General features: G+C 42.6%; 1 protein-coding gene across 7 annotated transcripts; it reads left to right on the top strand.

The window, feature by feature from the left end:
* On the top strand, positions 1-26841 carry LOC115102714 (fizzy-related protein homolog). Of its 7 annotated transcripts, XM_065005567.1 has the most exons (16): positions 1-143; positions 1039-1251; positions 1594-1647; positions 2057-2166; positions 4117-4187; positions 14377-14505; positions 14625-14688; positions 14788-14918; positions 15080-15162; positions 15329-15512; positions 18090-18155; positions 19979-20081; positions 20322-20506; positions 20850-21083; positions 24805-25002; positions 25193-26841. In XM_065005567.1, exons 4-16 carry the CDS (start codon positions 2154-2156, stop codon positions 25232-25234), a joined length of 1503 nt encoding a protein of 500 aa, XP_064861639.1. In that variant the 5' UTR covers positions 1-143; positions 1039-1251; positions 1594-1647; positions 2057-2153; the 3' UTR covers positions 25235-26841. The 7 variants fall into 7 exon arrangements, with proteins under 7 accessions (XP_064861639.1, XP_029478806.1, XP_064861638.1 ...); XM_029622946.2 differs by lacking the exon at positions 1039-1251; XM_065005566.1 differs by having other exon boundaries at positions 1039-1647.
* Positions 26842-27085: the final 244 nt, after the last annotated feature.

Below are 27085 nucleotides of genomic sequence, written 5' to 3'. Positions count from 1 at the left end.
CCGGTCAAGCGTTTGTTGGTGAAAACATTCGTCTCTTTCTGGGCTGGAGAATAAAGAATCTGTATTTTTTCTCCACATAAATCTCGCCAGACAAACAATAATATCCGATTCAGTGCATAACTGAGAGTCTTTCACGCTGCACGGTAGGTCCATTTGAAAAATGTTTGTGTGAGAAACAAGTTCGAACGTTTGGAGATTGATAGGTTGCTAACGTTAGCGCGGTACTAACGTTACTGGTCAGCGAAAGGAACAGTTGTGATTTATGACTAGCATGGCTTTATCGTGGTAATTGTAGTTAGCTTTCTACAATCAGTGGCTTTAGTGTCGTCGAATAATTTTATTTTTGGACGGTGTTTGAAAGTGGCTTTCATATTGGCTCAAGTCGAGAACTATTAATATGGCGAGCTAGTTCAATCATTCTTGAACTAGAGATCTAAACATTAGTTTTCTGCCAATTAAAATTGTAACCTAGACCATCGGGCTTAGTTTAGAGAGAACAACATCAGTAAGCTATGCCAACAGTTTTCTGATTATGTACGACAGAAGCAGTTGCATATAGCTCTATGATGAAACTGGCTCTCGTGAGGACCACCACAGGAAAGGAAGACCTAAAGTTATCCCTGCTGCAGAGGATAAATTAATTTACAGCCAGCGAGATTAGTGCGCCAGCTATTCAAGTCTCCACACAAAACAACCCGAACAGCTAGGTACAATTTACAGAAAACCAAACAGTGCTTTGGAACTAAAGTATTGAATTAATCTACATCATTAAGGCAAAGCCCAGTATCACATAGGAGATGCATAATATGCAGCTGACAAGTGCACTATATATACAAAAGTATGTGGACATGCCTTCAAATTAAGAGTATTTGGCGATTTCTCCCTCACCTGTTGCTGACAGGTGTATACAATCGAGCACACCGTCATACAATCTCCATGGACAAACATTGGCAGAATAATGTCCTTACTGAAGATATTTGTGACTTTCAACGTGGCACCTTTCCAGCAAGTCAGTTTGTCAAATTTCTGCCCTGCTAGAGCTGCTCCGGTCAACTGTACGTGCTGTTGTGAAGTGGAAAGGTCTAGGAGCAACAACGGACAGCTGTGAAGTGGTAGGCCACACAAGCTCACAGAACAGGACTGCCCAGGGCTGTAGCGTTTAAAAAAATTGTCTGTCCTCGGTTTCAACACTCACTACCGAGTTCCAAAACTGCCTCTGGAAGAAGAACTGTTTGTTGGGAGCTTCATGATGTGGGTTTCCATGGTAGAACATCTGCACACTAGCCTAAGATCACCATGCGCAATGCCAAGTGTCGGCTGGAGTGGTGATGTATCGCCCTATGAAATCCGTTAATTTTTTTTCCAAATTCCATTTGTTCTCCGTACATTTTTAAAAGTTCTGTGTTTTACTCTAATTTCATAATCAGAAAGTCTACACTCCTGCAAAATTGTAATTATTCGCCTACCTCCTCATGCCTTTTGCACACAATGTATATAGACTCTTTTTTTGTGTGTGTTATTGACTTGTTAATTGTTTACTCCATGTGTAACTCTGTGTTGTCTGTTCACACTGCTATGCTTTATCTTGGCCAGGTCACAGTTGCAAATGAGAACTTGTTCTCAACTAGCCTACCTGGTTAAATAAAGGTGAGAAAAATATATATATATATATTAATGTGAATGAATAAAAGGTAAACAATTTAATAAGATATAACAGTACATTTGTAATGCAACACATCGCACAATTAAAAAAAAAATCAAGGCAAGTGCTTCAAAACTGAGTTCTACTAAGTGTTTCATTATAAATGAAAAAAAGTAATGCAAGAATCTAGGCAACAATGCAGCAACCTTCTCCTGTTTCCAGCTGGAGGATGTTTGTGACTGCCTGGGATGATGACTTTTGTGCCAACAAAAACTCTGTACAGGTGAACATGCTCTGCATGGTACTTCACTGCCTCAAATCAGCTATTCCATCTGGAGCTCTCTGCTTCAGGAGCCTTGGCCAGCACAAACTCCTTCATAATGAGGAAGCTCACCATTCTTCTCTTTCTGGCAGGCTTCTTGAAGAAGACAGCTCTCATCCATGTCACAAGTGATGCAACTTCAGAGAACTATTTGTAGTGCTGCCAGGTCTCACCCACCAGATTGATGACATGGCAGAGACAGGTAACATGGACACTGTTGGGCATCACTCCTTTCAGAACCTCCTTGTATGCCTTCAGGCAGTAGGAGGCATTATCTGTGACCACTGCCCAGGCATCGTTCAGGTTCAGATCGTTGCTGTGGAGGGAGGCTTGGGAAAACGTTGAGTAGTTGCATCTTTCCATGAAAATGACATCCACCAGAAAGTACTGGTTTTCAACACCTGGAATGAAGGATAAGGAAAAAATAGAATTATGTTTGAACCTAAAATAATAATGTGACAACAACCTTTCTCTCAATGTGATCAAGACATAGGAGAGGATTGTGGACCACAGGAAAAGGAGGACCGAGCACGCCGTCATTATCATCGACAGGGCTGTAGTGGAGCAGGTTGAGAGCTTCAAGTTTCTTGGCGCCCACATCACTAACAAACTAACATGGTCCAAGCACACCAAGACAGTCGTGAAGAGGGCGCGACAACCTTTTCCCCCTCAGGAGACTAAAAAGATTTGGCTTGGTTCCTCAGATCCTCATAAGGTTTTACAGCTGCACCATCGAGAGCACTGGTTGCATCACTGCCTGGTATGGCAACTGCTCGGCCTCCGACCGCATGTCACTACAGTGTTTAAACTTCCTGCCATCCATGACCTCTATACCAGGTGGTGTCAGCAGAAGGCCCTCAATTGTCAGACTCCAGCCAACCTTGACGTGGAATGTCCTCTCTGCTACTGTACGGCAAGCGGTACCGGAGTTTCAAGTCTAGGTCCCAGAGGCTTCTTAACAGCTTTTACCCCCAAGCCATAAGACTTCTGAACAGCTAGTCAAATTGCTACCCAGACAATTTGAATTGTCCCACCCACCCTCTTCTACGCTGCTGCTACTCTGTTATTATCTTTGCACAGCCACTTTAATTACTATACCTACATGAACATATTACCTCGACACCGGTGCCCCCGCACATTGACTCTGTACCGGTACCCCCTGTGTATATCGCCCCGTTATTGTTATTTACTGCTGCTCTTTAATTATTTGTTATTCTTATTTCTCTTTTTTTATTTATATATATATATATATATGTATTTTCTTTTAAGGGCTTGTAAAGTAAGCATTTCACTTGTTGTGTTCGGCGCATCTGACAGAGAATTTGATTTGATTTTAAGCTCTTAGCTGTTGGACTCTGGAGGGATGCATCGCGCTTCACCATCTGGCAGTCCGACGCACGAGTCTGGATTTGGCCGATGCCTGGAGAACGCTACCTGCCTCAATGCATAGTGCCAACTGTTAAGTTTGGCGGAGGAGGAATACTGGTCTGGGGCTGTTTTTTATGGTTCGGTCTAGGCCCCTGAGTTCCAGTGAAGGGAAATCTTAACGATACAGTATACAATGAAATTCTAGACTATTTTCTGCTTCCAACCCTGTGGCCCTTTCCTGTTTCAGCAAGACAATGGCCCCATGCACAAAGCGAGGTCCATTTTTATTTTACCTTTATTTAACCAGGAAAGTCCGATAAGAACAAATTCTTATTTTCAATGACGGCCTAGGAACAGTGGGTTAACTGCCTGTTCAGGGGCAGAACGACAGATTTGTACCTTGTCAGCTCGGAGGTTTGAACTCGCAACCTTCCGGTTACTAGTCCAACGCTCTAACCACTAGCCTACCCTGCCGCCCCATACAGAAATGGTGTGGAAGATCTTGACAGGCCTGCACAAAACCCTGACCTCAACCCCATCAAACACCTTTGGGATGAATTGGAATGCTCTTGTGGCTGATTGGAAGCAAGTACCTGCAGCAATGTTCCAATATCTAGTGGCAAGCCTTCCCAGAAGAGTGGGTGCTGTTGTGACAGCAAAGGGGTGACCAACTCCATGATTTTGGAATGTGTTCAAGCAGGTGTCCACATACTCCTGGTCAGTAGTGTAGCTATGATATTTTTGAATGTAAATCAATGCTATATCATTTCCTATTCCTTTACAGCTATGGACCAAGACTATGAGTGTCGGCTGCTCAGGCAGATCAACATTCAGAACGAGAATGCCAGCCCTATTGTAAGTGGATTGACTTTTTAAAAGGTATTGTCTGTACTGTTTATTATTCTGTATTGGCTTGTGTTGTCTAATATCATTCTGTATTGAGATGGTATGATGTTCCCTTGTTTACATCTTGCAAATATCTTAGAATTCAAACCTCAAGATGGTGTCTAAATGTATTCCTGTATGAATTGCTTGGCACACACTTAGCTGATCACAGAATGTTCAGGGATTTGGAGAGTGAGGTAATCTATCCAGAGATACTGGTGATGTTAACGCTTCAGTGTACAGGTTCATTTGCATAATTTGGTGGAATTAAATTGGCGCGTGTGTGTATTTTCGTTAGTTGTCATGTATCTCATTTATCACACAGCCTAGTTTGTGGAGCGGAATAGCCTATCACCTGTCAAACAGCGAGAGCAGCTCATCAGAAATGTGCTACTGGAGTGAAACATGCTTTTATAAGCCCAGTCATTGCGCCACCAATAATTCTAAATGCAAATATTTTGATGGCCACGATTTAAAGAGCTATTTTGCTGTTAGATTCCCCCTCTTCTCTAAGTTTCTAACACAGATTTTCATGGAACTGCTCGCCATCAGTTGCGCTGTTTAGAACTGTGTTTTCCAACTAATTGCATTTTGGAAAATGTTAAATTATGTTTTAATTGGCTGCGTCATTTACAGGAGTTTTAAGTGGGAGAACATGCACAATTGGTGGCTGACTAAATACTTTTTTGCCCCACTGTATATATTAGAGGTCGACCGATTTAATTAGGGCCGATTTCAAGTTTATTTTTGGACACCATTTTTTTATTACGCCTTTATTTAACTAAGCAAGTCAGTTAAGAACACATTCTTATTTTCAATGACTGCCTAGGAACAGTGTGTTAACTGCCTTGTTCTGGGGCAGAACGACAGATCTTTACCTTGTCAGCTCCGGGATTCAATCTTGCAACCTTACAGTTAACTAACGTTAGTCCAACGCTCTAACCACCTGCCTCTCATTGCACTCCACGAGGAGCCTACCTGTTACGCGAATGCAGTAAGAAGCCACGGTAAGTTGCTAGCTAGCATTAAACTTATCTTATAAAAAAACAATCAATCATAATCACTAGTTAACTACACATGGTTGATGATATTACTAGTTTATCTAGCATGTCCTGCGTGGCATATAATTGATGCGGTGCGCATTCGCGGAAAAAGGACTGTCGTTGCTCCAAAGTGTACCTGACCATAAACATCAATGCCTTTCTTAAAATCAATACACAGAAGTATATATTTTTAAACCTGCATATTTAGCTATAAGAAATCCAGATCAGCAGGCAATATTAACCAGGTGAAATTGTGTCACTTCTCTTGCGTTCATTGCACGCAGAGTCAGGGTATATGCGATAATAATAAATGTTTTGTTTTCGAAATGATAGTTTCCGGATTCGACCATATTAATGACCTAAGGCTCGTATTTCTGTGTGTTATTATAGTTAAGTCTATGATTTGATAGAGCAGTCTGACTGAGCGGTGGTAGGCAGCAGCAGGCTCGTAAGCATTCATTCAAACAGCACTTTCGTGCGTTTTGCCAGCAGCTCTCACTCTGCTTCAAGCATTGTACTGTTTATGACTTCAAGCCTATCAACTCCCGAGATTAGGCTGGTGTATCCGATGTGAAATGGCTAGCTAGTTAGCGGGGTGCGCGCTAATAGCGTTTCAAATGTCACTCGCTCCGAGACTTGGAGTAGTTGTTCCCCTTGATCTGCAAGGGTAACGCTGCTTCGAGGGTGGCTGTTGTCGATGTGTTCCTGGTTCGAGCCCAGGTGGGAGCGAGGAGAGGGACGGAAGCTATACTGTTACACTGGCAATACTAAGTCCCTATAAGAATGGAATTCAAATGGTATAGAGAGAAATAGTCCTATAAATACTATTTTAACTACAACCTAAAACCTCTTACCTTGGAATATTGAAGTCTCATGTTAAAAGGAACCACCAGCTTTCATATGTTCTGGGCAAGGAACTTAAACGTTGGCTTTTTTACATGACACATATTGCACTTTTACTTTCTTCTCCAACACTTTGTTTTTGCATTATTTAAACCAAATTGAACATGTTTTATTATTTATTTGAGGCTAAATGGATTTTTATTGATGTATTAAGTTAAGTGTTCATTCAGTATTGTTGGAATTGTCATTATTTTTTAATTGTCCGAAAAATCGGTATTGGCTTTATTTGGTCCTCCAATAATCGATATCGGCGTTGAAAAATCATAATCGGTCGACCTCTAATATATATCTATATATATAGTATTTTTACTTTAAGATAATACGTTTGCTATTGTTGCATGTTTCCATTAAGCTGTTAATGAAAAATGTATGCATGCAATGTGGTTTGTTGGCTACGTCATTTTTGTGTTTTGAAAAAATGTAACCTGGTTAACAAGGGTATGTTAGTTGGCAGAAAAATGTACCGACATTTGCGTCACCCGAGATCCAAATCCCCTGATAGTAGGTCAGGAGTACGAGTATGCTTTACTTGCCCGACATGTACGAGAACCTGTTTGCATATTTATTTTTGCAGAACTGTATATGGAACATAATGTTAGGCTAAGCATAACACACTGTCAGTGTTTTGAAGTTCAAAGCTACTGAACAAAGGCTGGATTTCCTCAGATCACTGACAGTCTGATACTGGCTCCTCCCTAACTGGTATAATAACAAAACTGCTTTATGAAGACTAAAGGGAGTGTCTGTGTGAAACTAGGGCTTTGCTATTTATCACAGTGTGTGAAGTCTAAAATCTAAGGTTTTATTAAAATAGTCTATTTTATTCAGGTCCCCTAGTGTTTTCTCTGAATTAAAATCACCTATGATTGACCTCTTCTGTTTACTTAATAATACGTTTTTACCCCTCCCCTCTTCCTGTGGAAACCCATTAGAAAATGGGCCTTAGGCTACATGTGTTTCTTTCAATCGTATTTCTATTGAACATTTCATCTGCAGGAATATTTCTGCCATTGAATTCCTTATGCAGGCCACCTAAGCTTTGTTTTGGGCCACCGACGGTACCAGTCAAAAGCTTAGAGATACCTACTCATTCAAGGATTTTTCTTTATTTTCACTATTTTCTACATTGTAGAATAATAGTGAAGACAGAACTATGAAATAACACATGAAATCATGTTCTAACCAAAAAAGTGTATTCTTCAAAGTAGCCACCCTTTGCCTTGATGTTAGCTTTGCACATTCTTGGAATTTTCTCAACCAGCTTCAGCTGGAATGCTTTTCCAACAGTCTTGAAGGAGTTCCCACATATGCTGAGCACTTGTTGGCTGCTTTTCCTTCACCCTGTGGTCCAACTCATCCCAAACCATCTCAGTTGGGTTGAGATCGGGGGATTGTGGAGGCCAGGTCATCTGATGCAGCACTCCCCTCACTCTCCTCCTTGGTCAAATAGCCCTTACACAGCCTGGAGGTCTGTTGGGTCATTGTCCTGTTGAAAAACAAATGATAGTCCCACTAAGCACAAACCAGATGGGATGGCGTATCGCTGCAGAATCCTGTGGTAGTTATGCTGGTTAAGTGTGCCTTGAATTCTAAATAAATCACAGATGGGGTCACCTGCAAAGCACCCCCACACCTCCACCATGCTTCATGGTGGGAACCACAAATGCAGCGATTATCTGTTCACCTACTCTGCTTCGCACAAAGACATGGCGGTTTGAACCAAACATCTCAAATTTGGACTCATCAGACCAAAGGACAGCTGTCCACCGGTCTAATGTCCATTGCTCATGTTTCTTGGCCCAAGCAAGTCTTTTCTTATTGGTGTCCTGTAGGAGAGGCTTCTTTGCAGCAATTCAACCATGAAGGCCTGATTCACGCATTCTCTTCTGAACAGTTGATGTTGAGATGTCTGTTACTTGAACTCTAGCATTTATTTGGGCTGCAATTTCTTAGGCTGTTAACTCTGCTGCAGAGGATATGTTCATAGAGGTAACCCTCGGTCTTCCTTTCCTGTGGCGGTCCTTATGAGAGCCAGTTTCGTCATAGCTCTTGATTGTTTTTGCGACTGCATTTGAAGAACATTTCTAAGTTCTTAATTTTCTGCATAGATTGACTTTCATGTCTTAAAGTTATGTTGGACTGTCGTTTATTTTTGGTTGTTTGTGCTGTTCTTGCCATAATATGGATTTAGCCCTATTTGGTAAAAGACCGTCTTCTGTATACTACCACTACCTTGTCACAACACAACTTATTGGTTCAAATGCATTAAGGAGGAAATCAATTCCACAAATTAACTTTTAACAAGGCACACCTGTTAATTGAAATGCATTCCAGGTGACTACCTCATGAATCTGGTTGAGAGACTGTCAAGAGCGTGCAAAGCTGTCATCAAGGCAAAAGGTGGCAACTTTGAAGAATCTAAAATATATTTAGATATATTTTTTTTCGGACATGATTCCATATGTGCTATTTCATAGTTTTGATGTCTTCACTATCAGTAACAATTAAGGAAAAACCCATTAACGAGTAGGTGTGACAAATTATGACTGGGACTATGTATAAGGTCCCAAGGTTGACCATGCATGTCAGAGCAAAAACTAAGCCATGTTGTCAAAGGAATTGTCCGTAGTGCTCCTAGACAGGATTGTGTCGGCACAGCACAAAAACATCCTGTGGCGAATAGTCCCCGCGATATGCAACTGTTCAGGGAAGTCAGGAACCAATACCCGCAGTCAGTCAGGAAAGCAAAGGCCAGCATCTTCAGGCAGAATTTTGCATCCTGTAACTCTAACTCCAAAAAGTTCTGAGACACTGTGAAGGCCATGGAGAACAAGAGCACCTCCTCCCAGCTGCCCACTGCACTGAAGCTAGGTAACACGGTCACCACCGATAAATCCATGATTATCGAAAACTTCAACAAGCATTTCTCAACGGCTGGCCATGCCTTCCTCCTGGCTACTCCAACCTCGGCCAACAGCCCCCCCCCCCGCAGCTACTCGCCCATGCCTCTCCAGGTTCTCCTTTACCCAAATCCAGATAGCAGATGTTCTGAAAGAGCTGCAAAACCTGGACCCGTACAAATCAGCTGGGCTTGACAATCTGAACCCTCTATTTCTGAAACTATCCGCTGCCATTGTCGCAACCCCTATTACCAGCCTGTTCAACCTCTCTTTCATATCGTCTGAGATCCCCAAGGATTGAAAGCTGCCGCAGTCATCCCCCTCTTCAAAGGGGGAGACACCCTGGACCCAAACTGTTACAGACCTATATCCATCCTGCCCTGCCTATCTAAGGTCTTCGCCAAGTTAACAAACAGGTTTATATAGACTCTCTGACCATCTCGAATCCCACCGTACCTTCTCCGCTGTGCAATCTGGTTTCCGAGCCGGTCACGGGTGCACCTCAGCCACGCTCAAGGTACTAAACGATATCATAACCGCCATCGATAAAAGACGGTACTGTGCAGCCGTCTTCATCGACCTTGCCAAGGCTTTCGACTCTGTCAATCACCATATTCTTATCGGCAGACTCAGTAGCCTCGGTTTTTCTGATGACTGCCTTGCCTGGTTCACCAACTACTTTGCAGAGACAGAGTTCAGTGTGTCAAATCGGAGGGCATGCTGTCCGGTCCTCTGGCAGTCTCTATGGGGGTGCCACAGGGTTCAACATCAATGATGTTGCTCTTGCTGCGGGCGATTCCCTGATCCACCTCTACGCAGACGACACCATTCTGAAAACTTCCGGCCCGTCCTTGGACACTGTGCTATCTAACCTCCAAACGAGCTTCAATGCAATACAACACTCCTTCCGTTGGACTCCAACTGCTCTTAAACGTTAGTAAAACCAAATGCATGCTTTTCAACCGTTCGCTGCCTGCACCCGCACGCCTGACTAGCATCACCACCCTGGATGGTTCAGACCTAGAATATGTGGACATCTATAAGTACCTAGGTGTCTGGCTAGACTGTAAACTCTCCTTCCAGACTCATATCAAACATCTCCAATCTAAAATCAAATCTAGAGTCGGCTTTCTATTACGCAACAAAGCCTCCTTCACTCACGCCGCCAAACTTACCCTAGTAAAACTGACTATCCTACCGATCCTCGACTTCGGCGATGTCATCTACAAAATAGCTTCCAATACTCTACTCAACAAACTGGATGCAGTTTATCACAGTGCCATCCGTTTTGTTACTAAAGCATCTTATACCACCCACCACTGCGACCTGTATGCTCTAGTCGGCTGGCCCTCGCTACATATTTGTCGCCAGACCCACTGGCTTCAGGTCATCTACAAGTCCATGCTAGGTAAAGCTCCGCCTTATCTCAGTTCACTGGTCACGATGGCAACACCCACCCGTAGCACGCGCTCCAGCAGGTGTATCTCACTGATCATCCCTAAAGCCAACACCTCATTTGGCCGCCTTTCGTTCCACTTCTCTGCTGCCTGTGACAGGAACGAATTGCAAAAATCGTTGGAAGTTGGAGACTTATCTCCCTCACCAACTTCAAACATCTGCTATCTGAGCAGCTAACCGATAGCTGCAGCTGTACATAGTCTTATCGGTAAATAGCCCACCCAATTTTACCTACCTCATCCCCATACTGTTTTTATTTATTTACTTTTCTGCTCTTTTGCACACCAATATCTCTACCTGTGCATGACCATCTGATCATTTATCACTTCAGTGTTAATCTGCAAAATTGTAATTATTTGCCTACCTCCTCATGCCTTTTGCACACAATGTATATAGACTCTTTTTTTCGACTGTGTTATTGACTTGTTAATTGTTTACTCCATGTGTAACTCTGTCTGTTCACACTGCTATGCTTGATCTTGGCCAGGTCGCAGTTGCAAATGAGAACTTGTTCTCAACTAGCCTACCTGGTTAAATAAAGGTGAAATAAAAAAAATAAAAAAGATCTAGGGAAGGTTCCCAAAAAATGTCTGCAGCATTGAAGGTCTCCAAGAACACAGTGGCCTCCATTCTTAAATGGAAGAAGTTTGGAATCACCAAGACTCTTCCGAGAGCTGGCCGCCCGGCCAAACTGAACAATCTGGGGAGAAGGGCCTTGGTCAGGGAGGTGACCAAGAACCCGATGGTCACTCTGACAGAGCTCTAGAGTTCCTCTGTGGAGATGGGAGAACCTTCAAGAAGGACAACCATCTCTGCAGCACCCCACTAATCAGGCCTTTATGGTAGAGTGACCAGACAGAAGCCACACCTCAGTAAAAGGCTCATGACAGCCCGCTTGGAGTTTGCCAAAAGGCACCTATAGACAAGATTCTTTAGTCTGATGAACCCAAGATTGAACTCTGGCCTGAATACCAAGTGTCACTTCTAAAGGAAATCTGGCACCATCTCTACAGTGAAGCATGGTGGTGGCAGCATCATGCTGTGGGGATGTTTTTCAGATGCAGGTACTGGGACACTTGTCAGAATTGATGGAAAGATGAACGGAGCAAAGTACAGAGAATCTTGATGAAAACCTGATCCAGAGTGCTCAGGGCCTCAGACCTCAACGGTTCACCTTCCAACAGGACAACGTCCCTAAGCACACAGCCAAGACAATTTAGGAGTGGCTTCGGGAAAAGTCTCTGAATGTCCTTGAGTGACCCAGAGCCTGGACTTGAATCCTATCGAAGGTCTCTGGGGAGACCTTAAAATAGCTGTGTCAACAACGCTCCACATCCAACCTGACAGAGATTGTGAGAATCTGCAGGGAAGAATAAGAGAAACTCCCAAGCTCCAAGCTTGTAGTGTCACCCAAGAATATGTGATGCTGTAATTGCTGCAAAAGGTGCTTCAACAAAGTACTGAGTAAAGGTCTGAATACTTATGTAGATGAGATTTCAGTTTATTTTTAATAAATTGGCAAAAAAGTCTACATGTTTTTTTTTGTCATTATGGGGTAATGTGTGTAGATTGAGGGGATTTAAAACAAATCTATTTTAGATTAAGGCCTAACAATGGGAAAATGTCAAGGGGTATGTATGAATACTTTCCGAAGGCACTGTGTGTTTGTGTGTGCTCAGCAGAAAAAGAAACGTCCCTTTTTCAGGACCCTGTCTTTCAAACTTCACAGATCTTCATTGTAAAGGGTTTAGACTGTTTCCCATCCTTGTTCAATGAACCATGAACAATTAATGAACATGCACCTGTGGAATGGTCGTTAAGACACTAACAGCTTACTTAGGACACTTACTTACAGCTTAAATCTAGGACACTAAAGAGGCCTTTCTACTGACTCTGAAAAACACCACAAGAAAGATGCCCAGGGTCCCTGCTCATCTGTGTGAACGTGCCTTAGGCATGCTGCAAGGAGGCATGAGAACTACAGATGTGGCTAGGGAAATAAATTGCAGTGTCCGTACTGTGAAACGCCTAAGACAGCGCTACAGGGAGACAGGATGGACAGCTGATCGTCCTCGCAGTGGCAGACCACGTGTAACAACACCTGCACAGGATCGGTGCATCTGAACATCACACCTGTGGGACGGGTACAAGATGGCAGCAACAACTGCCCGAGTTACACCAGGAATGCACAATCCCTCCATCAGTGCTCAGACTGTCTGCGAGAGGCTGCCCATCTCTGTGTGTTGTGTAAACCCCCACCGATATGGGTTTCACTGACTTATACAGTATCTGCTGATATTTTTATTATAGCTGGACCAAAAAAATATGAAATGATAGTGCTGTTTTTAAGCACAAACAAAGATATTCAAAGCTGATTTCTTAAATTTGAGGAAAGAACATTAATGTAAGCACCACGTAAAATTTAGGAGCACCAGAATACATATTTTTTTAAATAGAAAAACTGTTACTCTATTGAAAGGATAAACTGCACAGATTCCAGCAAATAATTATCTGAAGACTGAGCTGCCTCCTACTAGCCAGCTGGAAAACAATGACATGGGACACATTTTCAGTGTATTGATACTTAGCTATATTTTTGTAAATTGTAGGGCTGTAGCCACTGAATTCTGGTAGTAATCACTAGAAAGGAAAAACAACAATCACAACATTTGCAGCTGGCATAGCGCTGCCTCTCGCCCAAGGCGTTGCCTCAGTGCGGGATCTTTGGGACGTTCCTACCCAATTTGAAGTTGAACTTTTTTAAATGGTAAGGATTAAGGTTAGGTTAGGTTTATGATTAGGTTAGGGTTTAGCCTATGCTAAACGTCCCAAGGATTCCTGTTAACACTACCCCCAGTGAACGGTGTCCACTACTCTCACACTGCTGGCAAAATGGGGGTGACGAAACGTGAATTTGGACCAGTCCCTGACAAATGACAACCCATACATCAAAAAGAAGCGCTATTTTGTAACCTGCTGTTTTTTTGTGTGTATGTTTATATAAACATTTGAATGACAGAGCTTGAGGAATAACCTTTGCAAAGAGCAAATATAAAACACCAGATTTTGCCGGCTTCAATAAAGGGGTGCAATGTTAACATCACCACAGAGTTGAACGTTCTTAGCACGGCACTTCTTAGCACCGCTTTACATTTGGGCATAGCATCAATTGTTTTTTACGACACCCAATACCATGACACTTAATGTAACAGTATATGGCCAGTGTGCATTTCTGGCACTTTATTGAGCTGCCAAGCTTCTATCTACGCAGCACTCAATGTAGAAGCAGTAACAGTTAGTTCACAGTAATTCACTGTCCTCCCTGACAAGTGTAGTTGCGTTGGGTGATCGCGCGCCAAGGCAAGATGGGCTTATAGCCATGTAAAGAGTACCCTATTCATTATTTGTCCTGAAGTCTGTTTTCTCCTAATCTTATACCGGTCCTTTTTTCGGTGGATTAAATGGCGATACAAATACATTAATAAATGCACTTGCATTAAAGGATAACTACACCCAAAATTCTAAGTTTCTTTAGATTTTTTCCTAACGTGTTTGAAAGGGATTTTGGCTATCTATTTCCCTAGAGGCAGATTTGGTCGTGAATTTGTATGTCTGTCCAGTATGAAGGAAGTTGTTAGTTTTTGGGAGCCGCTAGCATTAGCGCAATGACTGGAAGTCTGTGGTATCTACTCAAAATAAAACATATGTGTATAGTGCCCTAGCTTTAAAACTGCAAACATTTTAGCTCGGCTCCATTGGAGAAATGTGTAGAATTGCAGGAAATTGGCTTAAAAAATGGTGTCCTCTGACGATTTCTCCGTCTTACACTATCCTTCGCTCTTCCCCCCTGTAAAGAAGGCCATAGATGCAGTGCGAGCGCTGACACCCACCAACTCCCCTCTGTCATCACCAAGCAAACATGGCGACCGCTTCATTCCCTCCCGCGCCGGTGCCAACTGGAGCGTCAACTTCCACCGCATCAACGTGAGTCCCCTGCAATGCACCCTGGGATTTTGTCTTCTGCCCAAAAGTTTTACGTCTGTGTTGATTGTAATCACTTTCTGGGTTTCAGCACATGTAATCACTGTGTTGATGTTGTGTAGGAGAATGAGAAGTCCCACAATCAGAACAGGAAGACAAAGGATGGCACAACAGACACTAGCAAAGGTAACCCTCTTGACTCCTTTAAAAGTCTCCTACGCACTTAATCTGTGCTGCTCATGCATGTCTGCTCACCCCCTCTGTCCTCCACTATTTCTCCTTTAGCAGACGGCCTGGCGTACTCTGCCCTGCTAAAGAACGAGCTGCTGGGGGCAGGCATAGAGAAGGTCCAGGACCCCCAGTCAGAGGATCGCCGCCTCCAGCCTTCAACCCCTGCCAAGAGGAGTCTCTTTAGTGTCCGTAGTAGTCCCTTATACATTCTGGGGCAATGGCGTCTTTTTCAAAACTACCAGGACTAGTGTGCTGTATGCTGGAGTTAGCCACTTTTAATATTTGTTAGTCGTACTACAACATGTTAACTTTTGATTCTCAATATGCCACTTGTGTGGGTTTACAGTATTCTGTCTGTGCCAAACGGTCTCTCCCTGAGGATGGCAAAACAGTCTCTCCATACTCCCTGTCTCCTGTTAGCAGCAACAGGTAACCACCACCTTCACTTTCTCATACATTTTATATTATATGGCCAACAGTGATGTTTTATTTTTCCTTTCCCTCTCATTCCATTCTAATGATATTACTCTTGGTGAAGAAGAGTCTTCTGTTTCACATTGAATGAGCAATCCAGCCCTCCTTGTCTCCCTCCTAGTCAGAAGCTGTTACGGTCGCCTAGGAAACCCACACGTAAGATCTCTAAGATCCCCTTCAAGGTGCTGGATGCTCCGGAGCTGCAGGATGACTTCTACCTCAACCTGGTGGACTGGTCCTCCCTCAACGTCCTCAGTGTCGGCCTGGGAACCTGTGTCTACCTGTGGAGTGCCTGCACCAGCCAGGTGTGTGTGTGATTGTGTATTAAAGGGTAACTCTCAACCCAAATTTCAGCCTTTGCCCAACCCCTTAAAAAAAAAAAATCATTCAGGTGAGAAGATGTGGGTGTGGGGAATTGCTCATGAATATTAATCTGATGAAATGAATGCGCATCGCAAGTAAATAGGGCTTTGGACAGTTGGCTCACAGTGGTAAGGTGGCGAATTCCTGACATCTATGGGGTGCAAAAATAATCTTTGAGATGTAAACTCCCATTTATTGCATATTGTGCTGGGAAGAAGTGCGATCATCACCTTGAAAATGAACATGAGGGGCTCAATTCAATCCATCCCGTATTGCATTATTACGCAGTAGCTCTTTTTCCAATGGCCAAATTAACTCATATTTGTCTTGGGTACTGTAAAAATCTACAATTACTACCAGGGCGACCCCCTCTTACAGGTATGCTTTTACTTTTCAGAATTAGAAGTGTCTGGGTATGAGATGATTATTGTAAATAGATTTTTATCTCCAAATGCTTTATCTGCCCCATGTGGGATTAGAACTCACAATCATTGTATTATGAGCCAACTGTCATAGTGGACTGAGCCACCAATCGGTCATAGCATTCAGGGGGAAAATACAACAAGTTGACATGACTAATGTCATCTATTTGTTCTTATGGATGTTAATTTAGTTTTTTAATATATATATTTTCACAAACTGGGCCTTTACTAGTATTAGCAGACTGATCTATACATATGTAGCTTGGGCAAAACATTTTTTTCCAGCATCTCTGCTTGGCCCAAAATTTAGTTGTATAATTAACAGTATCTTGCAGAATTCAATAGTTGGAATTGTAAGAGTTGTTTCCATGTTTCCAAGGGTGTCAGGTAGAGGTAATATGATTCTTGGCTGATTCTCTCAAAGCACATCATGATGACAGAAGTGAGCAAGTGCATGCTACGGGGCGGCAGGGTATCCTAGTGGTTAGAGCGTTGGACTAGTAACCGGAAGGTTGCGAGTTCAAACCACCGAGCTGACAAGGTACAAATCTGTCGTTCTGCCCCTGAACAGGCAGTTAACCCACTGTTCCTTGGCCATCATTGAAAATAAGAATTTGTTCTTAACTGATTGGTTAAATAAAGGTCAAATTTATAAAAAAAAAAAAAAAATCCCAACATTGGCCTGATGTCTAGTTTAACGCCGACGCCAAATCCAATGTCAAAGCTGACATGCATACCTATATAACGTAAGTAGATGGCGTAATGACTCCACGAAAAATACAGCGCTACACAGAACAAAAGCAGAGAAATTCTCAACGGACACTTCCAACAACTAAACAAGTTCAAGTCGAGCTGTCCTTTGAAAGAGTAAGAACATTTCAGCGAGACAACTCAAAGGCGAACTTCATTTAACGCCAAGATAATGGAATTCGTTGCCCTTGACAATCAACCGTCCTCTGTTGTGGATGATGTTGGCTTTCTCTGACTGTTCGAGCCCTGGTACACACTATTTTTCAGATGTTGCCCTACCAGAGTTACACAGTATTGTTGAAATTCACATCCATGTGCATCACTGCTGTTAGCTTCACATCTGACATTTGGACCAGCGATGTCAGCCCCATGAGCATGGAGTCTGACAGCACAGTTGGTAAACGAGGATATCATACTGACCTTTCTAGGGAGTTTTTCCTAGCCAACGTGGTTCAACACCTGCATTGCTTGCTGTTTGGGGTTTTAGACTGGGTTTCTGTACAGCACTTTGAGATATCAGCTGATATCTACGAAGGGCTATATAAATACATTTGATTTGATTTGAAAGCCGTATTTATTGCATGCTCAAGAATGTGCTGGTTCTCATACCGCTGCTGCCATTTCAATGGCATTTGAGAACATGTTTGAAACTTGGAAACATGAACACACTCCTAGCACCATTTGAACAACGGACTAAAGAAATAAGCTCAATTGCGCCTGCAGCAGACGTGATACCCTCTGTCATGTCATTGAAACGCCTGCTCAACAAAACTGCCGACAGACTGTGGAGTTAACTTACAAAAGGACTTGAGGCTGTGAACAAGCGATTTGGTGGCATTCTCTGAGTCTCTTTACTGTGTTGCCACCATGCTAGATGATAGGTACAAGGACCGCTACTTCGATGCAGACATGAAACAGGATTTATGTGAAATGTTAGACACAGCTGGACAAGATGGAAACGGTCACAGTGACAGTGCGCACCGTGGAAGAGAGGCCATGGACAGACAGAGCTGGAACTGCACTGCTTGACATGTATGATGAAATCCTGGCTAGATTTACTATTAAAATACCATAATGTGTCACTTTACAACAAACTGTCAAAATGAAGACCAGAATTGACATGTTTCACTATAACTAAGCCGGAACATCTGGTTTTCAGCAACAATAAAAAATTAAAAAAATCATGAAAGTTACTATTTGATACACTGAAATCAGTGACCACCTTCTCACAGCGAGAAACGGCCTACTATTTGATGTTTCCATTTATCTCAAAGGCCTTTTGTAAGCTCTTTCATGTGATATGAGTTGGTAATTGACAATATATCAATTATGTCTTTTGGTCTCCAGGTGACGCGTCTGTGTGACCTGTCAGTGGAGGGGGACTCTGTCACGTCAGTGGGCTGGTCAGAGAGGGTGTGTCTGTCTACTTTGCCTCCGATATGTTCTCATGTATACCCCTTATCAAAGCCATGTACTGTATTTATAGAGTTGGGACATTGAGACTTTGCATTATGATGCATTTTCAGTGCATTCAGAAAGTATTCATACCTTTTTATTATGTTACACCCATATTCTAAAATTGATTATATCGTTTTTTCCCCTCATCAATCTACACATACCCCATAATGACAAAGCAAAAACAGGTTTTTATATATGTTTGCAAATCAGTTTAAAAAATTTGTTTTTTAAATGTAAGTAAATCACATTTCGCATAAGTATTCACACCCTTTACTCAGTACTTTGTTGAAGTGCCTTTGGCAGCGATTACTGCCTCAATTCTTCTTTGGTATGACGCTACTTGGCACACCTGTATTTGGGGAGTTTCTCCCATTCTTCTCTGCAGATCCTCTCAAGCTCTGTCAGGTTGGATGAGGAGCGTTGCGGCACAGCTATTTTCAGGTCTCTCTAGAGGTGTTCGATCGGGTTCATGTCTAGGCTGTGGCTGGGTCACTCAAGGACATTCAGAGAAGCCAGTCCTGCAGTGTCTTGGCTGTGTGCTTAGGGTCATTGTCCTGTTGGAAGGTGAACCTTCGCCCCAGGCTGAGGTCCTAACCACCCTGGATCAGGTTTTCATCAAGGGTCGCTCTTTACTTTGCTCTGTTCATCTTTGCCTTGATCCTGACTAGTCTCCCAGTCCCTGCCACTGAAAAATATCCCCACAGCATGACGCTGCAACCACCTGTAGGCATGATGCCAGGTTTCTTCCAGATGTGACACTTGCCATTCAGACCAGATATTCTTGTTTCTCATGGTCTGAGTGTCTTTAGGTACCTTTTGGCAACTCCAAGTGACCTGCCATGTGCCTTTTACTGAGGAGTGGCTTCCGTCTGGACACTACCATAAAGGCCTGCTTGATGGAGTGCTGCAGAGATGGTTGTCCTTCTGGAAGGTTCTCCCATCTCCACAGAGGAACTCTGGAGCTCTGTCAGAGTGGCCATCGGGTTCTTGGTCACCTCCCTGACCAAGTCTCTTCTCCCCCGATTTGCTCAGTTTGACCGGGCGGCCAGCTCTAGGAAGAGTCTTGGTGTTCCAAACTTCTTCCATTTAAGAATGATGGAGGCCACTGTGTTCGTGGGGGGCCTTCAATACGGCAGAAATGTGTTGTGTGTGCCTCGACACAATCCTGTCTCGGAGCTCTACGGACAATTCCTTCAACTTCAACTATGGCTAGAGTTATGCTCTGACATGCACTGTCAACTTTGGGACTCCAGTCAAGTTGTAGAAACATCTCAAGGATAATTAATGCAAACAGGATGCACCCGAGATCAATTTCGAGTCTCATAGCAAAGGGTCTGAATACTTGTGTTGATAAGGTATTTATGTCTTATTTTTAATACATTTGCAAAAATGTCTAAACCTGTTTTCACTTTTTCCTTATGGGCTATTGTGTGTAGATTGAGGAAACATTTGTTTAATCCATTTTAGAATAAGGCTGTAACGTAACAACATGTCGGAAAAGTAAGGGGATCTCAATACTTTCCGAATGCACTGTACAGGACACTACAACATTCTATGGCAGCCATTGTTTGCACCCTATTACCATTACATGAGTAATGTCTAAACAATGCTATATAACTGAATGAAATCAATTCTGAAAGTTGGCTAAATATATGGCTCTGCCCCTTAGTCGACCCTATATCCCGTTGTAGTCATGTGTTTCTAGAGATTTCAGTGGGTGTGGTGGATTTGCCCTGATACCATGTCTGGTTATTGTATTTGTGTGTGTGTGGTTTCAGGGGAACCTGGTAGCAGTGGGGACTCATAAGGGCTATGTACAGATCTGGGATGCGGCAGCAGGGAAGAAGCTGTCTGTACTGGAGGGACACACAGCCAGAGTGGGTGAGTGGGTGTAGACTGATGCTGCCCGTCTTACAGAGAGAACAGGACAGCTTCTCCTTAGAGAGAGGAACAGTAGTGATGCACCATAGAAATAGATTGATACAGAATACAATATCTATTAATTATATTGCTATGGCTTCATGTAAATATTTAGCGTTTAGTCAAAACAACTATGAAAATTGAGTGCATTTCAACTGTTTTGTATGATTTGAATATCATTTATTTGCAAACTTTCTCTAGGTGCGTTGGCGTGGAATGCCGACCAGTTATCGTCGGGCAGTCGTGATAGGGTGATCCTGCAGAGGGACATCCGAGCCCCACCCCTCCAGTCAGAACGCCGTCTCCAGGGACACAGACAGGAAGTCTGCGGCCTCAAGTGGAGCACAGACCATCAGCTGCTTGCCTCGGGGGGAAACGACAACAAGGTAAATGCACAGACAAGGCACCAGTCAATGCCATTTGAAATCAGGAAGTACATTGAAATTCTGATTCTCCAACGTTTTTCGATGAGGAAAATTTAGAATTGGGTTTATATTCTAAATTGACTATAATTTTGAATGGAATTGACTTCAGCCCTGCACAGCACAGACCAACCAACTACTGGTATCGGTGTAATTACAAGACACACACAGAAACACAAACCTGCAGTCTGACCTATCCCATCTCACAATAGTTAAACCCTCTCTTGATTAACTACACGACTGCTTTTATCCTTATCCTATAGCATTATTTTCCTAGAAAACTAACAATCCTTCCCCCTCCCCATAGCTACTGGTATGGAACCACTCCAGTCTTCTCCCGGTGCAGCAGTACACAGAGCACCTGGCTGCGGTGAAGGCCATTGCTTGGTCCCCCCATCAGCACGGCCTGCTGGCATCTGGAGGGGGCACAGCCGACCGCTGTATCCGCTTCTGGAACACCTTGACGGGCCAGCCCCTGCAGTGCACCGACACCGGATCCCAGGTGTGCAACCTGGCCTGGTCCAAACACACCAATGAACTGGTACGTAGCTAGTGGGAAACCTGAACAACAATGATTATGAAATGGGGCCTCCCGGGTGGCGCAATGGCCTAGGGCACTGCACTGCAGCGCTAGCTGTGCCACCAGAGACTCTGGGTTCGCGCCCAGGCTCTGTCGCAGCCGGCCATGACGGGGAGGTCTGTGGGGCGACGCACAATTGGCCTAGCGTCATCCGGGTTATGGAGGGTTTGGCCGGTAGGGATATCCTTGTCTCATCGCACACAAGCGACTCCTGTGGCGGGCCGGGCACAGTGCACAACTAAGGTCACCAGGTGCGCGCTGTGTTAACCTCTTAAGTCGACGCTCTACTTTTTCGAACATTCTGTTAAAAATCGCGCAACATTTCAGCGCCCTGCTACTCATGCCAACACGTTAATAAGCGATAAAATTCATCAGGAGGCGATGTAATTTCTAAAGATGTCCGTATCGAAAAAATGTCTTTGAGAGAGCTCGACCAAAACATCCGGTCGGAGACCGGAGGGAATCGGTTCCCTTGTGTCGGTTTGACCAAGAATCAAAGCCGAATCAAATGACAAGACTCTAGACAACGTGTGGAAGCTATATGCATATGATTAGTATGTGTGGATAGAAAACACTCAGACGTTTATAAAACTGGTTAAATCACGGCTGTGACTATAACAGAACGTGCGTTTCATCGAAAAGTGCAAGAAAATCTGATCACTGAAAATGGAAATAAATATCCTTGTGCTACTTCCAGGAGTTGTTCAAAGTGAACCGAATTAAATGAGGCCGAGGTTGCAGTGCCTACAGCTTCCACACCCAACTCAAACTGCCTGTAGTTCAGGACCTGAAGCAAGGATATGCATATTCTTGATACCATTTCAATTGAAACATTTTGACATTTGTGGAAATGTGAAATTAATGTAGGAGAATAACACATTAGATCTGGTAAAAGATAATACAAACAAACATCAACTTTGAAATGCTAGACCAAGGCCATACTTTCAGATAGGAGTCGGTGTAATTTGGATCCTGTGAAGATCTACATTACTGCACAATATTTTGGGTCAAATCTGCCAGGAGTTTGCCCAAATCTGCCGAATTTATACATTTTCATGTACATAACTATAGAGAACATACAAAAATGCTATGGCATTAAAAAAGAGGAAAAAAATAGTCCCAAGAATGTCATGCATGATGGATCATTAGTTTATATACTAATGATCTAGATGTCTGGGTGGGGTGGGTGTGGAGCCAGAGACAGCAGTGGGGTCAAACTGTAGACCCCAGTTCCTACATTTGAACATAATAATGGATTTTATCAAACACAACTATGCTATATTTTTTTCTCTGGGACCCTCAGGATGACAAATCAGAGCAAGATTACTGAATGGAAGTCATTCTAGTCACATTAGCGCATGTTAGCAACAACCGTCCTGGTTTAGGGAGACCGATCCCGTAGAGGTTAAAACAATTCCATATGTTAGCTTAGTACCCCCTCCCCCCAATCCACTAATGCCTATGATTAAGTGTTAAATAACACTATTTTGTTAAAACAAGGTTAGTTTCAACATGAAATTCATTGTGGAAATCTGTTGCAGCTGAAGTCGTGTATAAAACCCACAATGCAATCTTAATTTGAAATTTCTTAACTGCCTTTTATTTCCGTAACCTCAAAGTTATTGGAAATGTTATTCATTTTTTTCCTGTGTTTATTCCCCCCCAAAAAGTTAAATGGGATACTTGAAAATAATGTTCTAGGATTTCTTCTTGGAAATGTACTTAACTTTAGGACAGCTAAATGTGTGTCTTGTGACGAATGGATACTGTTGGAACCATTAATGAACCTTTTCTAGCGTCACAGACACAGTTGGCTACCGGACATTTACATTCAGCAAGAAAGATGAAGTGTGTTTAATTAGTTATCTAGCTAGCTAGTAATTAACAATATATTACCATATTCTAGAAGTGTTAAAAAGCTAGCGTTAGCTCGTCAAATGGCAAAGAAGAACTTGGCTAACTTAGCTAAGTTTAGCTATGTTGGCTATAATGTCGTTATGCGTTAGCTAACGTAAACTCACTCACTTTTGCACATCGCCTTGGTCCGTACAATTGGCCTTATTTTAGCGCACCAAAAACGTAATACTTCCAGATCAACACCATTGTAAAGCACACTTTTTCCCCTTTCCAACAAAATAAATGACATGACCTAAACGCTGCCCGTTTCTGCATAATTCAAGCAGGCAATGAGCCCCGTCGGGTCTTTTTAAAAATGGCGGGTGAGGAAGCGAAACTAATGCATGATAGTAAGGAGAGAGGTTGTGTGGGAAAATAGCTTTTTTTCACTCGATCTGTCCACCTTATCGCCTCTAAAATGTAAATAAAACACTAAAGAGTTTATATAATGTGTGATTACATACCTATTTGAAGGTTTGTGTCAATTTGAATCGGGTTTTTAGGATGGAGCTAAAAGTGATCTTCATAAGTAAACCGTTTTTTTGAGAGTCGTGATCGCTTGCAGTGATGACGCAAAATATACCCCCGTCACTGTCCATTTCTTGTTTTTAAACGATGAGAGAAGTGCTAAACGTGGTGGAGAGAGATTGTAAGACAGAAATAGTAGCTTTATGCGTGCTGTACGTTACGGCATGACACGTCATAATGTAACGGAGGGTCCATTTTTTTCAACTTTTCTTCAATACTATAGAGCCATTACCATGTCAATCAACCCTTGAATAGAAACACAGTTCACACCCCAGATGTTGAAGTCAACACAGTCACTATACAGTCCCATTAGTTTTCTGTGTAGCCTCGTTTGAATGTCGCGGTTGCGAACATTTGTACGGAATGGGGTGAGTTTACATTAGCTAACTTACCGGTCGTGCAGTCCCTCTACCACCATCTCTCTTATCAGGGACAACACCTTCTCCTCCAGCTGGCCCCCATGAATGGTCTCTCAGCTCCCTTCTTCTTAGCAGCCGACTTGATGTCGGACCACTATTTTTTTTTGCGGTGGCGTCACTTGCCATTCCCCCGACGGCAGAGACTGACTCGCCCACTCTCGCCCATCCTATCTTTTTGGTCTCTGCAGTGACCCCACAGTTTAAGTCTCCCCAACAGCAACCTTTTCCTGCCTGCTATTTCCTCCACCATCATTTCAAACTCTTGTTTGCTGAACATTTTATTGCGCTTTCCTTGGTTATCCGTTTATTGATATAGCTAGTCTGATGGCTATAATGTGTGAAAAAAATGTTTGTTTTTGTGCATCAAGGGTCAAGCCAACAAAAAAAGAATCATTTCGAGACCCAATGCAAAAAAACAAATGGAATAAAATGGAAATATCAACACTTTATTATAGTGGGCCAAATCCTATCATCCCAGGCACAGGCTTGTTTATTGGGTTCAAGCACGTCACCAATGTCAATGCCACATAAGGTATTTATGAAGTTCCTAAGAATGAACTATGTTAGGAACTTGAATTTTTCCTTAAACTTCTTAATTTTTTTTCTTAATGTTTTGTGAATCCAGCCCCACGTAATTATGAAATGTGATGGGCCATAACCCGATCTCCAGTAACGAGAACATGTAGCTATGACACATTCCTACATTATTTCTTTATTTCAGACCGACCACTTAGAAGTTAAATCATGGGGGGGGGAAATGTTTTACTGAACATAGTCTTTCACAAAATTGGGTGGATTATCCCCTTTAAGCATTTGTAACTATTATTTTTTACTTCCAGGTGAGCACACACGGTTACTCCCAGAACCAGATCTTGGTGTGGAAGTACCCCTCCCTCACACAGGTGGCGAAACTCACAGGCCACTCCTACAGAGTGCTCTACCTGGCCATGTCCCCTGACGGAGAGGCCATCGTGACAGGCGCCGGAGACGAGACCCTGCGCTTCTGGAACGTCTTCAGCAAGATGAGGTCCACCAAGGTAACCCCGCACCTCATTGACTGGTGGCATTGATTTTGTGCTGCCTGTGCCCCACTTAAAGTCTACCTGGTTTTAAATAATTGTGTTACCAATACAACCCAATAAGCAAAACCAGTGTCTCATTTGGGAAACACTGGTATAGAGAATTCTAGTTTGTTAGAGAACTGACCCCTGCTCTCTTCCTCTGCAGGAGTCCGTATCTGTTCTGAACCTGTTTACCAGGATCCGGTAGCCAGAGGGAAGCTTGTGTCCAACAAGGGAACAAGGGGGTGAACCAGCACACTGGATTTCATTCTAAAAAAACAACTCCCCTTTCTCTGCCCCCTTATGTCCTCCCCGGCCTCTGGTAGCCTATGGTCCTTTCAAATACCCAAGGCCAGGTCGTCAAGCCGATAGATAGGAGTCAATATTCCAGTGGAATAAATCCTATCCTCACAACACCCATCACAACCAGTGTGACATTACAAGGCCACACCCCCATATAGTACCATTGGTGATTTTCCCTGGAAGAGGAGGATTCTGGGCTGTTAGCTTCCCCAAGTGATTCTGTTTTGTTTACAGACAGACTGCATACCTGCCAAATATGAAGTTTGTCCTTTTTTAAAATGTTTTATTTATTGTTTATCACGTAACGTCGCCAGTGTGCAACAGCAGACTTTGTTTTGTTTCCTGTGTGAGTGAATGTTGAGTGTCGGACTCTTCAGCGAAGAGCCTGAAAGTTTTGTTTGTGCCTGCCTTATTAAAGGGATAGTTTACATCTTAAAATGAAAGTATGTCAAATATTTTTTTGCCTCACGAGGTATGAAAATGTGTGACATGCTTTGACTTCAGGGTGAGCTGTCCTGTACCTATTTGTAATTATTATTTTTTTTACATGTTGTAGACCATTCTAATTTATTCACACGGTAAAAAAAAAAAAGTTAAGTTAATTGTGTGACGCGTGTCAATAATGGTGGAAATCTTACATTTTTAATTAGAAAACAAATCTGCAGTTGTCATTTTGAAATTTGAGCAGTGGCCAAATACTAAACTACATAGAATCACTTACAGTTTTTCCTCTAAATTGTGTTGTTTTGCCAGTTAATTGTCTTTTTTAATTTTTAACCAAAGTATCAGTACTCAGTAATCACTTGCATGGATATATGTAGGTTAACCTACATTTACAAATTACAATTTTGGTGTCTTGAGTTCTAAGAAAATGTCATTGCACTCAGTCTGATAACGAGCAAGTAGTATTTGGGAACATAGGTAAAAAACTAGGCATACACATTGGAATTTATACTTATACAGGATAAAACCTGAAAAATATTTAAATTGTAATTTTTTTCCTGGGTGTAGCAGTAACTGAAATGCGCTTTAAAGAAAAGGGAAAAACATTCATGGTCTCTTAAAGGCCTTGATGGTTGCATTGTGCTATGTGTGTCTGTCTGCGGTATAAAGACATTTAATCCAGGGTATATTTTTTTTCTCAGCATTTCTTTGTTTGATTCTTGTAGTGGTACCTTTTTTTTTTCATTTTCTCAGTTTGGATGTGGGTTTTGAGTGACCTTGTGTGCCATCTTTGAATGAGTGCTATTTATTTGAGCTGTGTAAAAGTGTCCAGTACACACAGCATGTGTATATTATTCTGAGAGTTGATTATTATCTGATAGTTGAAAGATTGAATGCTGACCTGTACAGTGTATATACTAGCGCCAGTCCTAGCTAAGCGTTTGTACTTATTATTTTATGCCACAGAAACAAAACAAAGAATGCTGCCAAATTGAAATGCATAAAGAATGTTATGAAGGTCAAAAAATATTTCTGTACTGAGAAAAAAATAAAGTGATCACATCACTATTTTCGAGTGTATGCTATTATCTGTTTGCAATATAAAGTGTGTGTGTACGAGAGGGAATGCAGAGCGTGTATGATTGGCGTAGTGTTGAATAGTCCCCTGAGAGAGACATCATTCTTGCTAAAGAGCTTTAACTGCTGTATGTGTTGATGACTATCATACCGTTAATCTCCCGTGGGCAGATTCTGCATGTAGACCGAGAGATTCTGCCAGAACTGAAAGGGATGTGTGAAATGGAGCAGCAGT

Source organism: Oncorhynchus nerka, linkage group LG20 (genome assembly GCF_034236695.1).
Source record: "Oncorhynchus nerka isolate Pitt River linkage group LG20, Oner_Uvic_2.0, whole genome shotgun sequence".
In the NCBI taxonomy this organism is placed as follows: domain Eukaryota; kingdom Metazoa; phylum Chordata; class Actinopteri; order Salmoniformes; family Salmonidae; genus Oncorhynchus; species Oncorhynchus nerka.
The sequence above is the reverse complement of the archived record's forward strand: the minus strand, read 5'-3'. Positions and strand labels throughout refer to the sequence as shown.

Bases quoted from the DNA above. Each gene is read 5' to 3' on its own strand.
- LOC115102714 (XM_029622946.2), top strand. The intron at 15,513-18,089 runs GTGTGTGTGTGA...TTTGGTCTCCAG, and splicing joins GGAGTGCCTGCACCAGCCAG to GTGACGCGTCTGTGTGACCT. The intron at 20,507-20,849 runs GTAAATGCACAG...CCCTCCCCATAG, and splicing joins CGGGGGGAAACGACAACAAG to CTACTGGTATGGAACCACTC.